Source organism: Cryptococcus neoformans, chromosome 1, assembly GCF_000149385.1.
Source record: "Cryptococcus neoformans var. neoformans B-3501A chromosome 1, whole genome shotgun sequence".
NCBI lineage: Eukaryota > Fungi > Basidiomycota > Tremellomycetes > Tremellales > Cryptococcaceae > Cryptococcus > Cryptococcus deneoformans.
In genome coordinates this window covers 322,228-335,832 of record NC_009177.1, presented here as the reverse complement: position 1 = coordinate 335,832, position 13,605 = coordinate 322,228, and the positions used below count along the sequence as shown (strand labels likewise).

Here is a 13,605-nt window from a genome sequence, read left to right as displayed (position 1 = left end):
TACGAGAATAATCTCCACGTGACGAAGCCTCTTCATTGCCGTGGTGTAAACTCTTTCTCGAAGCTGGCATAAGGAGTATGTCTGGTAGCCTTAGGGTAGTCGATGGTAACGAACTAAGATCGGGACCGTCATCACAAGACGTCTCGAGGACGACTTTTCTCCTCATGTCCCAGGACGTCCTTGACAACGTCACCGAGTCCTCTGAGATGTCAGCGCTTTTCTTTTTTGTCTCGTGTAAGGAAAGTCCCGGGGACGTCTTATTTGTCCCGATCTGTGTCGGTGACCACTAATGTCAATGACAAAAGAACCTCAACAAATGCATTCATCGTCCAGAAACATTGTTGATGCATATGTGCCCGATCGCCCAATACTACTCGACATGGTACCATTGATTTTTTGCTTTGTGTATGATGTTTGAACACCAAACAAAGCCCTATATGGAGGTATACACTCCGCAATTTAAACCTTGACACCTGTCCAAACGGTGGCAATACCGTTGGTGTAGTCAGTCCAAGCACCACCTCGACCTTCCCTCATCTGGCCAGTCTTGAATCCTGCTTCTTGCACACTGATATGGTTATTAACCTATGCTTGAGAGTTGCAACTACCAATGAGACTTACAGCTTGGCGAACTCGGGCTGAGAAGGAAATCGCTCAATGGACTCGATAAGGTACTGGTAAGATTCAGAGTCACCGGCAAGAATCTTGCCCATTACGGGAATGAACTGAAAAGAGTATTGTCGGTAGATCCTATAGATCCATCAGCACAGATCTTGACCAACATACATACACAAACTTACTCTCTGAAGAGAGGGTTGGTAACCTTACCAAACTCCAAAACACCGATCTTGCCTCCAGGCTTAAGGACACGATAAGCTTCGCTGAGGACAGCAGGGAGGGAAGTGCAATTTCGAATACCAAACGCAATGGTGTACAAGTCGATGGAGTTATCGGCAATGTGGGAAGGAAGGTGTTGAGCGTTACCGTGAGTAAACTTGATTTGAGGAGCTTGATTGTTCTGTCAGCCGTGGGCAGCTGTGCGAGAAAACTAGACAAACTGTTGTAGTACATGGTTTTAGCAACCCTCTTCCTACCCTCGTTCAACATGCCCTCGTTCAAATCAACAATCTCCACCTCGATATCTCGACAGGCAAACTTGTCCTTGGCCCGGTCCAATATTCTTAACGCGATATCACCCGTACCACCAGCAACATCCAAACACTTGAACACTGGTTTCTCGGTCACCGGGTCATTGGGGTTGCGATGGAAAGATGGAGGCAAACGAGGAAGCATTGATGAGACGAAAGAGTCCTTCCACAGACGGTGAATGCCCAAGGACATGGAGTCATTCATAAGGTCATAACTGGATGCGACTGAGCTGAAAACCCCTCCAACTGAACGTTTAGGGATTTGTATTTAGTAATAATGATAAGTTTGTTTACATGTAGAAATGAAATACCCACCGAGTGTCTCCTTCTGTTCCTCGGGGATCTCTCGGAAACCGAAGTGGGTGGTCTTGCTCGACGGAGGTGTCTGACCTGGTGTGGATTGTGACTCTCTGCGGGGAACGGAGGTGGCAATGTACCTGACATGAGAAGAAGTGATGCAGGGGAATGCTCTAGTGGAGCGGAGAAGTGATTTTGTGGAAGCCATGGTGATGATGTATTTGTGGAAAGGGAAGACTGGCCTGGAATATGACCTGACTGCTTGAAAAATAAAGCAAGCGACCGTGTTGCGGGCCAAGTTGCGTCGGTGACCGCGAACGAGATCGCGGTTTTTGATCGCCCCTGAATTATCTTCAAAGTCGACAATCAATTCTCTATTATTATTCTTCAGTTCGTCTCATTTCTCTTTTGATATTCCATTTTTTCCTGCTTCTTCGTCCCCAGTATCGTTGTATACGCTCCCACTGTCGCCGATACCCTCGTTCAAGCCACTTATAGACGATAGATTCACCTATCTCCACTCTTCATCCACGTCGACATTGAAGAATTTAAGCAACGAACAACGTGTACTGCTCGCCTAGAACAATGGTCCCTTTATCAGTCTCCGCCACTGCCTTCTTCCTTGCTTCACACCTTCTCATTTTCCTCCCACAGGCTTCAGCTTCACCGTCACCGATAGATGTGGCTGGCGCGAGCGAAGCTTCGGTGATTTTAGATCACGTCGGTCGAGATCCGGTGGAGCGAGCGGTGCTAGGATCGGCGACTACCTTGAGCAAGCGAGCGAGTGGCTATACAAATCCAGAAGACAATGGAGGGTATATGTTGACAGTAAGTGCCGGACCCGAGTTGTAAAAGCCTTATCAGCAGCTCGTTGACCTTGTGGTTAGATCGTGAATGGTACATATCCAGCTGGTATGGGTGAACCACTCAACGTAATTTTGTCTGGCGATTCTGATGCCGAGGTGCTCGTCAAATCTGCCGATGATGGTGGCTTCCTCAACTATATGCTGTATGTTCAATTATTTCGACATATAAAAGCATCTTATCCGCGCCAAGCCTTGAGGCTAACTCTGTGACAGCTCGGCGGGTCTCGGCGAAGAATGCTTGGGTCAACATTTAGGTGCTGACCAACAAGCAAACCTTGGTGACGATCAAGGGAATGTGACAGAAGTTGAGGAACTGAGATACAACTATGGCAACCCGTACATTGGAACGTGTCAGGAGACATTCAACGGAGGATTGCATTTGAGATACTGGATTCAAAATACAACCGGCGCGTACTTTATGGCCGTGTCAGTGGAAAAATCCTTGACGGAAGGACATGATATCGTTGTTAATGGGTGAGCATTGTTGTCCTGTAAGTTGTTTGGAACGAGGTTGCTCATGCCTGCGAAACAGGTACAATATTGGCCGAGACGAGCTTGTCGGTAATTTGACTGGTCAGAGCATCGACACCCGAACTCTCTCAAATACTTCTACACTGTCTGGTTCTGCGACGTACAACAATTATACGTACCAGACAGATGTAGAGTACGTCCCAGGATTATTGGAAAACTCGAGTGGTAAGTGGTGTATCATGACAAGGTCAGGTTTGCGCTAATGTCGACAAAATGCAGATGGTATCAATCACTATTTGACGTAAGTTTATTTTGACGGCATTGAGATTCGCTGTCTGACATTTATTTGTAGCGTTGAGGAAGACGGCTATCCTGCTATTGACGGTTTGGTCGCTGTGTTGACAGTGAGAATTACCGATCGGCCTGCATCGTAAGCCGCTCCTTGCGACGTAAATTTGACATCCCAGCTAATATCTATCTGCAGCAGCAGCTTTGCCTTCCCTACTTTGTCAATAACACCTGTTGCCCTTCTTGTGCCGCTTCTTAGTGCTATCTTGACCCTTTTTTAACCCCCATATTGCTTTATCTCCCTCTGATGGTGGTTTTTTTTTTGCTTGGATTGAATGACCAATATCTATCCGCTCGATTCTCAATCCCATTACCTCTGTCCATCTTACGTTTTTGCCACTTGACGCTATACGTGAAAGACGAAACCACTTGTAGATTGTAGTACGATGTCATTTCATAGATTTTTCTCCTTGACATATAGATGCGTGTTAAGACAGCCGGTTTATTTTAGTGTGGATACTGGGGGTGCATGGCTTTATGTACGTAGATGCGAATTTTCTCTTGGCTGAGTAAATTGTCTCATCATCTGTTGAAATGGGACGTCATCGTCATCTCCGCGCTCATCAGCAGTCATTCTTCATGCATCTTCGCCGCTCACCGCCGCTCACCGTCGCGTTCATGCACCGATTCTCCATTTAGTCACAGTATTCTCTTGCATTCCATCTCAAATACATTCATATAAATTCCTCTTCTTTCTTACACCGTGTACTAGATACGACCTTTGGAGGAAGAATCCCTATTGTCACTTTGAACGAAAACAAGGAATACGAAGCAAAGCAGCAATGGCAGCTCCTATGCAAGTTGACGAAGCCGTCCCTGGTGACTCTAGTAAGCTCAAGCCATATACGTCTTCTGATGCATGCTAACGTGACTTCCCTCTTTTAGTCGATGGTAAGCAATAGTTTGGTATACAATGCATAGACAAGTGCTGATAGTCTGGTGCGACTGATCAGAGGGCTTGTACTCTCGTCAACTGTGGGTTATGATCTCTTCTGTACCAATAGTGTTGAATTAACTTTCGGATTAGCTATGTGTTGGGCCACGAAGGTGAGGGCATCGGATAAGGATGAACTGAGATTGAACCTGATGTTATCTGTAGCGATGAAGAAGATGGCCACTTCCAACGTTCTTATTGTTGGCATGAAGGGCCTTGGTGTTGAGATTGGTAAGCTATCTTGCTTGCGGCTTGCATTGCAGCGAGCAATCATTGAAGATACAAAAGCTTATATATTTGATAGCCAAGAACGTTGCCTTGGCAGGTGTCAAGACTGTCACCATCTACGACCCTTCTGCAGTAGAAATCGCGGATCTCGGTACACAATTCTTCCTTCGTGAAGAGGACATTGGTCGACCTCGAGCTGAAGTCACCGCTCCCCGACTTGCCGAACTCAACTCTTACGTCCCTATCAAGATTCTCCCTGGAGCAGGCGAAATCACACCGGAAATGATCGAGCCTTACCAGATTGTTGTACTCACCAACGCCACTGTCAGGAAGCAAGTAGAGATCGACGAGTACTGTAGGCAAAAGGGGATCTATTTTATCGCAGCGGATGTGAGGGGTCTATTCGGTAGCGTGTTCAACGACTTTGGCAAGGATTTTGCTTGTGTCGACCCTACAGGAGAGAACCCTCTAAGCGGAATGATTGTCGAGATTGACGAGGTAGGTCGCTATTTTCTGATCCCAAAAAACATTTGCTCATCCAGTCTCTACAGGATGAGGATGCTATTGTTACCTGTCTTGACGAAACGCGACATGGACTTGAAGACGGCGACTTTGTCACTTTCTCTGAGATTAAGGGTATGGAGGGTTTGAACGGCTGTGAGCCTAGAAAGATCTCTGTCAAGGGTGAGCGTTGTCGGGTTCCTTGATGACAAAAAAAAAGCTAACATTTAGATAGGTCCTTACACTTTCTCAATCGGCGACACCCGTGGGTTGGGCAAGTACAAATCTGGCGGTCTCTTCACCCAAGTGAAGATGCCCAAGATTCTTCAATTTGTTAGTGATGTGCGCATAAATTAAATGACATTGCTAATCCGATGTACAGAAAACCCTTAAAGAGTCCCTCACTAACCCCGAGTTCTTCATCACCGACTTTGCCAAATGGGACCGACCCGCTGCCTTGCACGTTGGTTTCCAGGCTCTTTCTGCATTTTACGAAAAGGCCGGTCATCTTCCTCGACCTCGTAACGCCGCCGACGCCGAGCAAGTCATTTCTCTCGCTAAGGAGATCCACTCTGCTGCTGGAGGCGAAGACGTCCTTGACGAGAAGATTCTCACCGAGCTTTCTTACCAAGCTACTGGAGACCTTTCCCCTATGGTTGCTGTCATTGGTGGTTTCGTCGCTCAAGAAGTCCTCAAGGCTTGTTCCGCCAAATTCCACCCCATGCAACAAAACATGTACTTTGACTCACTCGAGTCTCTCCCTGCTACCCTTCCTTCTGAGGCTGACGTCCAGCCTCTTGGATCTCGATACGACGGGCAAATCGCCGTCTTCGGTAAGGCCTTTCAGGAAAAGATTTCCAACACTCGCGAGTTCCTTGTCGGTTCGGGTGCTATCGGTTGTGAGATGTTGAAGAATTGGAGCATGATGGGCCTTGCCACTGGTCCCAACGGTATCATTCATGTTACCGACCTGGACACCATTGAAAAGAGTAACTTGAACCGACAGTTCTTGTTCAGAGCCAAGGATGTGGGCAAGTTCAAGGCTGAAAGTGCGGCTGCTGCCGTTGCGGACATGAACCCCAATTTGAAGGGCAAGATCATTGCTCACGATGACAGGGTCGGCCCCGAGACTGAAAGTGAGTATATCCATGTGAATGGCTTGGGCAGTGCTGACCAACGGCAGATGTCTATGGTGATGAATTCTTCGCCAATCTTGATGGCGTCACCAATGCCCTCGATAACGTGTCAGCGCGTCAGTACATGGACCGACGATGTGTGTTCTACTGCAAGCCTCTCCTTGAGTCTGGTACTCTTGGTACCAAGGCCAATACTCAGGTCGTTGTTCCTCACCTCACCGAGTCATATTCATCTTCCCAGGACCCTCCTGAGAAGTCTATTCCCTCTTGTACCGTCAAGAACTTCCCGAATGCCATTGAGCACACCATCCAATGGGCCCGAGAAGCGTTCGATTCTTTCTTCGTCAATCCTCCTACTACTGTCAACCTTTATCTTTCTCAACCAGATTTTGTCGAGACCACCCTCAAGTCTTCTGGCCAGCACCACGAGCATCTCAAACAGATTGAGAAATACCTTGTGAAGGAGAGGCCCATGTCTTTCGAGGAGTGTATCATGTGGGCCAGGTTACAATATGAGAACAACTATGTAAATGAGATCAAGCAGTTGTTGTTCAACTTGCCCAAGGACCAAGTTAACGCCAACGGCACTCCCTTCTGGTCCGGACCCAAGAGGGCTCCCACCGCTCTTGCCTTCAACATTGACGATGTAGGTCCTGGAGCTTATTTGAGCGGATAATAGATCTAATTCTAGTATAGCCTCTTGATATGGAGTACCTCATCGCCGCTGCCAACCTTCACGCTTTCAACTACGGTCTCAAGGGCGAGCGAGACCCTGCTTTATTCCGAAAGGTGGTCGAGTCTATGAACGTCCCCGAGTTCACTCCTAAGAGCGGTGTCAAGATCCAGATCAATGAAAATGAACCTGTTGAAAACAACGGTAACGATGGCAAGTTCTCATATCAATGGCAAAAGATTGCGCTAACTGGTGAGATATAGATGAAGATGACATTGAAGCTATTGTTTCTTCTCTTCCCCCTCCTGCTTCCCTCGCTGGTTTCCGACTTCAACCTGTTGACTTCGAGAAGGATGATGACTCTAATCACCACATTGACTTCATCACCGCCGCTTCCAACTTGCGTGCCCGAAATTATGGCATCACCCTTGCCGACAGGCATAAGACCAAACTCATCGCGGGAAAGATTATCCCTGCCATTGCTACAACCACTGCTCTCGCTGTTGGTTTGGTTTGCTTGGAACTTTACAAGTTGATTGACGGCAAAAACAAGCTTGAGGACTACAAGAACGGTTTCGTGAATTTGGCTTTGCCCTTCTTCGGTTTCTCTGAGCCTATTGCGGCGGCGAAGCAAAAGTATGGCGAGACTGAGTGGACCTTGTGGGACAGGTTTGAGATCGAGGGCAATCCTACGTTGCAGCAATTCCTGGAATGGTTCCAGGAGAACCACAAGTTGGAAGTACAGATGGTTTCTCAGGGTGTTTCCATGTTGTGGTCCTCTTTCGTCCCTTCTAAGAAGGCGAGTAGACGCTCCGACTGATGATTCTCGTAATGACATAGCTAATATTAACGCTTAGGCTGCCGACCGAATGAGGATGCGCATGAGCGAGCTTGTCGAACACGTCGGCAAGAAGCCAATCCCTCCTCATGTCAAGAACTTATTGGTGGAGGTTATGGTTAATGATGAGAATGACGAGGATGTCGAGGTGCCCTATGTGTTGGTGCACATCTAAAGTGCCAATAGAAGGGAAAGATGCGAAGAAATAAGAAGTTCCATGTAGAGCATTGTCTTTAACAAAACCTAGCAGTGATGCAGTGTGATTCTGTATTTCTCACGAACATGGTGGATGTACAACAGTGGTATTATTATACATGGTATTATCCTTATTCGGTAGCTTCCTCTGGCCGTTCTCCAGCATGTTCCGCTTTCCATTCCTCTGTCTCCCAAACTGCAACGATCAAGTTAGTCTTCTTGCCTGATTTTGAACGAAAAAGGCTCCACTCACTTGCTCGATCATTCCTTCCACTCTCATCCACATACTTGCTAGGTTGAGCCAAGCTGCATTTCAAGAATTTACCGCTTCCTTGATACCCCGGTAATTGGTTAAGATCATAATTGTCAATGGCTTCTTGAGCATCGGCAGCGGAGGAGAACGTTATGAACGCGTAACCGCGGTGTTTTTTAGCTGTCATGATAATCACGTTAGCATCAGGCTGCATTTATATTATTGGTAAATAGAACATACGGTCATGAGGCTCATGAGGAATCTTAATCTCGATGATATCTCCAAAAGTAACAAAGGCTTGTAAGAGTTGTTCCTCGTCGACCTCTGGAGCAAAGCCTGAGACGTAAACTGAGGACTTCTTGTTGAGATTTGAGGACGCTGCCTGATCAGTGGTCTTGTTCATTATTTTGGATTTACCCCGGGCGGATAATGACGAAAGGGTAGATGTGCGATACAGAAGTTGCACGCTGTCGGCTGCTCATAAGGAAAGAGAACAGCAGATCTAGTTTACGTAATCAACCCCCCGAAGGCTGCTAGGTATGACGACTGGTCCTGAGCGAAGGAAGCCTCACATTGTCCGTTTCGTCTGCGGCATTCGCCCATTTTTTTCATTCTCTCCAGCTCATTATTGCCAGGCGCAACAACACACCATGTCTAGTAGCATTATTACCAAACCCAAGCCCCACAGGAGGAGTTCTGCCATGTCTTCTATCTCAATAGAACAGCCTCCCCTCCTTGGCTTGCCGCACGAAATCCTCGAGCAGATATTCCTTGCCCTATCTTTACCTGGACGGTCTAAATTGGCCAGGGTAAGTTCTAGATCGATGTGAACGAGGGCTTTTCTAACCTTTAATAGACATGTTCCGCTCTCAGAGATATCTATGCCGCTTCAGCCCAGCTTCAATATCTGGCTATACTTGAAACCTCTGCGTATCTGGACTACCCTCGCGTTCTCAAAGCCGTCGAGCCGGTAGAAGAGGAACCATTGTCTGCCATGTCATCTCCGCCTTCCTCGCCCGAGGCTGCCCTCACAACCGTCCCCATTGCCTTCCGTTCGCCACACACTGGTAATCTTCGTTCTACCATTCCGTCCGTCTCTCTTGCCCCTTGGCCGAAGCAACCTCCGGAGGTTTCTCCTTTTGACCATGTTGGCAGTTTGGCTGCAAAGAACAGGAGACTAAGGGACCGTGAAGAAAGATGGGAGACAATGGAATTCAAAGAGAAGCGAACCTTTAAAGTTCAAGGCCAGGAGGGAGTGTACGAGCTGCAAGAAGGCATTTTCTTGCTATGCAATGATACCTCTACGGACGACGAAGAAAGAAGGGTATGTTCTGTATCAACGCGCTGATCAATTTACTGACAAGAGGAAACAGCCAGACACGATCAGGCTCATTCCTTTGCCGTCTGCTGATGATCCGGATCTGGAAGACCCTCCAATCTCTGTCAAAGGGCATAAACTTCCTATGTCTATAGCAGACTTGACTATGGATCCTAGCCAAGACCTTATTGTAGTAAGCGAGTATAAGTGAGTATTTGTATTATCCACAATGATTACGATCTAAGTATGATTTAGTCCTGCTCCCTCTGACCCTTCCCGACCTCTCCCAACTCATCGATACCACCTTCTTACCATGTCTTCCTTCACTCCACATCCCCTCGCTTCATTGCCAACGCTTGATTTCCCGCCCGTTACTCAAACTCTTCCGCGTACACGACAGCTTCTCCAAGTTATGGGCGATACTCTGGCGGTATTGGTTGCCAAATACATTCCAGTCTGGATTCTGGATGCTTTGAACATTGATCCTGAAGTGCTTGGCCATAGGACCCAGGAAGAAGAAATCGTTGTTTGGAATTGGAAGTCTGGACGTGTGCTCTCAGTGAGTAGTTTCGTTATAACGTACTAACCTAGTCACTAAAAACTTTACGTTAGCGTCTCCCGTTCACCGAAAAGCAATGGTTTTCATCATTTGCCATGTTGTCACCCACGACCTTCATGGTAACCAGCACAATGTCTAGCATCCCATCAGGTGGTCCCGCATTCCCTTGGAAACGAGACGAACATCGGCCAACCATACAAATATATTCCATCCTTTCCGACCCTAAACGATCTGTGATTCCCGTCCAACCGCTTCAGAGCGAGATCATGGATGACACCACACCTCGTCCGGTATGCGTCGCAGTTCTGGAAATGCCAACCCTACAGGAAGATGTTAGGGTGACAGAGTTTGACGTTCGACCTGATCCTGCTTATCCTCCGCGTTCTGGACAGACAAAGGATGATGAAGTGGAATACACGCTTCTCAAGCACAAACCGTTTACTCAGGACCCTTTAAAAGGTATTCTTGTCTTTGATTATCGTCTTCAAGAGCGTATTCCTATGAACCCCAACACCCGGGATGTTGTGCGCAACTGGCCTTTTGAAGTCTTTGTCCGTAGAGAGACGTTGGTGAAGCTGGGTCAAGAAGGTGAAAAGAGATTAGGACAGGCATGGGAATCGGGCAGTGTCCTCAAGATGGGTGTGAGGGATGTTCAGCAGACCTTTACATGGGATGAGTGGGGTGAAAAGGAGGCTAGGATGGTGGACAGAATAATGACTATCCGTAGCTGGGTAAGTTTTTTTTTTTAAGTTTTTTTTATCATGTGAGACTGACAGGGCAACTTCAAGGTTTGCTCATGCTCGGGCTACCGATACATCTCCATTTTGTCGGAAGACAAGTCGCCATTTGCAGAATACGATCTCGATGAACCACCAGAAGACGACCAGCCGACCCTCGATGGGCATTACCCATACCGGCCCGAAAAATCGCACATCCTTCTATACGACTTCAACCCATACACTATATCCAAAGAACTTTCTCGTCAAGAACCTTACCCTGAATCGGATGATGTTGATCCTCCTCGTAGACGGACTGTCTGTGGTGAGACATTTGTCCCTCCCTTCACTGAAGGAAAAGGGTGGAAGTCTCGAGTCGTCACTAGCCCTACTATTTTGTCAAAGAAATCTATTTTTGAGGAGGATGTGCGGAGCGAATTACCTTACCGTGAAGTGTGGAGAGAATATGGAGGATGGGCAAATGGTATAATGATTGATGATCAGAGAATCATCGTGGTGAACGTGAGCATTCCTTTTATCCCTTTCTTTGGATAAAATTGAAATTATTTACAAAAATGCTGAATTCATTACCTGTAGACGAATGCGAGGAGGAATGGCGATTGGTCCTCCATCTCACAGGAGATGACTGTCCTTTGCATGTAGCATTGACATGAACTGTCTTGGGACTGAGATGTGAGCCGGGGGAAACTGTGTTTCAAGTCGACATCTGGTGTGGGGAAAAAAGGGCTTGATTCTGAAAGATAGAATATATTCGCATTGCTGGCCATGTAAAGTACGCAAGGTTATTTGTTTATTGGCGTAATGATTGTATGTATGCAAAAGTCGCTGTCTCTGCACGCACTGTAGTGGGTAAGGCCGATAGACTGTCGGTGGCCGGACGACCATTCAGTATAACATTGTGGCTTGCGTTGACTCTGTTTTCTTTTGGTCGTACAAGGCGACCGAGTGCAAAAGAACACGCTTTAAAGCAGCTGTAAGTTATAGAGGGGTGACCATCTACTTGAGTGAAGCAGCAGACCTGCCTTTGATGCCATCCCCGACCTGTGCCATGGTCTTCCCTCCCTGTTTGTCATCACTCGTACTTTGCACAACACTGCGTCATAAAGCACAGAATACAATAATGCCCCGCCCTGAATCCTTATCGTTTCAGATCATCTAAGCAGGATCTCAAGCCACATTATCATGTGGAAAATGATCACCAAAAGATGATTAGGGATCAGGTTCAAGGTGAAAAAAGGTGAGAGTAAGATAACACTGGAAAGAGACGAGTATTGTCAGCCAGGGATATAAAACGGGACAGATAGTCTGTCTTGGGGCGTGAAATCTGCTACAAGACGATTATACTTTTACATATTGGACAACAATGTAACAAGACAACTGCCTTTTCTTTCACTTTTGGACCTTTTTGACCATCTCATCCACATTTTGGATATTATTCCTCAGTATCTCCCACTATCTCACACGGGTCAGCAATGCAGACATGATGGAATCATTGAGTGGAAAAGGCAAAGGCAAAACAAACACGAACCTGCTCTGCGGTCAGGCTGATACCTTTGGATCCGGGCTTGAGTGCTCCAGACGACTTGTCCTTGTACATCTCTCGGATGTCAACGAGCGTTTTGCCCTTGAATGTGCGAACGGTGAGGCGTCGATACTCTGAAAGCTAGCAGAAAGGGTGAGAGGCGTTAGACACGCAATCCCGACGCAAAGCCATTGCATGACTCGAGATGTAAAGCTGCGCTGATAGTAGAGTGCGCAGGCAGCATCGAAACGTACCTTGAAGAATTCTTCGCCATCATCATTCTTTTCGATTTCAGCGCCTTCTCCGGACGATTCGGTAAGCTCTGAAGCTTTTGCTTTCTAGTTACCCCCCCGAAATCAGGTTTTGGTCCTCCTTGAGCCTTTCCGATATTCACGCCTCTTGACAGTGTATGCACTTACTTTGGCCTTGGGCTCAGAGATAATTGCGGGCTTCTCTTCTCGGGACTGGTTCCTTCCGTCAGCGATCTTGCCAAATGTAATAGTCCACCATTTGCAAGCGCTTCTTCGGGGGCAGCCCTTTTTCTTTTAGGACTATGCGCGGAATGCGACACCGGGAAAAGTTGAACGGAGTGGGCGATTTGTGGAATTACGGTTGGTTGTCGAGTTTCACGGACGGATGTATCGCAAATGGGCTGATAATGTACGTACCTCGTCAGAAGCTTCGTCAGAAACCGCGCGCTTTGAACGTTTTGAAGGGGGCATGATGTCTGTGGGAGAATCAAGAGAAGGCGGATGGTTGAACGCTGAAGGTGGCGTTTATACCGACAGACGGACCCTGTGTGAGCGAGTGGATGACTGGACTTCGCGTCAATAATACTCCACGACGCGACAAGTCATTGCGTCATGGTAATTGATCGGAATAGGGGTCAGATCTCCGTCAGTGACATACCGGAGCCTGGTTCAGCCTCTCGAGACTGGCTTCTCGTTGTCTTGTCAGAGTCATTGTGGCAGCTGTATAAACACCTGTCTGAAACGCGCATGTCTCATCCCTGAGCAATCATCACTTGCAACGCGCCCTTTCCTAAAGCCCAACGTCCAACATCCTTATCGCTGACCGGCCGTGTCATCTGTCGACTCTGGAACATGGACAGGGGTCCGCTCAGACTTTTCTAAAGGGTGGGGGATCAGTGATGTCTCGGGTGGGGGATCCGTTGCGTGCGCCGGTCCCAAAGAAATGTGCAGAGGCCCGAACGAACAAAAACACAGACCAACGAGTAATGAACGACGAACGAAAAGGCCTGTTGATGGCTTGATTGCGTATGGTTGATGCGAAACGTGCGGATCGGAGATTTCGAGAGTGCTGGGGTAGAAGCTTATGGCCCAACAGGTAGCAGAGTTTACAAATTTACAAAAGTAAAAGCTGGTTGTGTGATGCTGACACTGCAAGGATCGAGGCGGGATGAGATATACAATGCGGCATCAGTTTGTGAGTAGTCATGTGACGTGTGGCTGACGCTCTCTTCACCCTTTATGTTCGCCTTCACCTATCATCATCTGGCTTTCGCCAGCTTGACAGTCGAGCCAGCTTTCCTGCATTTGCTACCTTCCCCCCGTGGCCGAT

The 13,605-nt window shown here is 47.5% G+C and overlaps 6 protein-coding genes across 6 annotated transcripts; 3 read left to right on the top strand and 3 right to left on the bottom strand.

Annotated features, from left to right (window-relative positions):
- Positions 1-459: 459 nt before the first annotated feature.
- On the bottom strand, positions 460-1,653 carry CNBA1220 (hypothetical protein; the record flags this gene model as incomplete). The annotated part of the gene is made up of 5 exons (XM_773027.1): positions 460-568; positions 622-750; positions 801-1,008; positions 1,059-1,394; positions 1,464-1,653. 5 exons carry the CDS (start codon positions 1,651-1,653, stop codon positions 460-462), a joined length of 972 nt encoding a protein of 323 aa, XP_778120.1.
- A 377-nt stretch (positions 1,654-2,030) lies between these two features.
- CNBA1210 (hypothetical protein) lies at positions 2,031-3,351 on the top strand (the record flags this gene model as incomplete). The annotated part of the gene is made up of 7 exons (XM_773026.1): positions 2,031-2,273; positions 2,333-2,454; positions 2,525-2,785; positions 2,844-3,007; positions 3,062-3,083; positions 3,135-3,212; positions 3,267-3,351. 7 exons carry the CDS (start codon positions 2,031-2,033, stop codon positions 3,349-3,351), a joined length of 975 nt encoding a protein of 324 aa, XP_778119.1.
- A 561-nt stretch (positions 3,352-3,912) lies between these two features.
- Positions 3,913-7,615, top strand: CNBA1200 (hypothetical protein; the record flags this gene model as incomplete). The annotated part of the gene is made up of 13 exons (XM_773025.1): positions 3,913-3,958; positions 4,016-4,021; positions 4,084-4,105; positions 4,158-4,177; positions 4,230-4,295; positions 4,369-4,790; positions 4,844-4,976; positions 5,029-5,126; positions 5,176-5,929; positions 5,977-6,575; positions 6,626-6,806; positions 6,866-7,386; positions 7,460-7,615. 13 exons carry the CDS (start codon positions 3,913-3,915, stop codon positions 7,613-7,615), a joined length of 3,024 nt encoding a protein of 1,007 aa, XP_778118.1.
- Positions 7,616-7,766: 151 nt separating this feature from the next.
- Positions 7,767-8,291, bottom strand: CNBA1190 (hypothetical protein; the record flags this gene model as incomplete). Its single annotated transcript, XM_773024.1, has 3 exons — positions 7,767-7,831; positions 7,889-8,068; positions 8,129-8,291. The coding sequence occupies 3 exons, from the start codon at positions 8,289-8,291 to the stop codon at positions 7,767-7,769; spliced, it is 408 nt and encodes a 135-aa protein (XP_778117.1).
- A 247-nt stretch (positions 8,292-8,538) lies between these two features.
- Positions 8,539-11,144, top strand: CNBA1180 (hypothetical protein; the record flags this gene model as incomplete). The annotated part of the gene is made up of 7 exons (XM_773023.1): positions 8,539-8,697; positions 8,745-9,212; positions 9,262-9,413; positions 9,462-9,765; positions 9,819-10,496; positions 10,554-11,003; positions 11,079-11,144. 7 exons carry the CDS (start codon positions 8,539-8,541, stop codon positions 11,142-11,144), a joined length of 2,277 nt encoding a protein of 758 aa, XP_778116.1.
- Positions 11,145-11,891: 747 nt separating this feature from the next.
- CNBA1170 (hypothetical protein) lies at positions 11,892-12,746 on the bottom strand (the record flags this gene model as incomplete). Its single annotated transcript, XM_773022.1, has 5 exons — positions 11,892-11,954; positions 12,031-12,165; positions 12,279-12,305; positions 12,444-12,509; positions 12,693-12,746. 5 exons carry the CDS (start codon positions 12,744-12,746, stop codon positions 11,892-11,894), a joined length of 345 nt encoding a protein of 114 aa, XP_778115.1.
- Between the last annotated feature and the right edge of the window lie 859 nt (positions 12,747-13,605).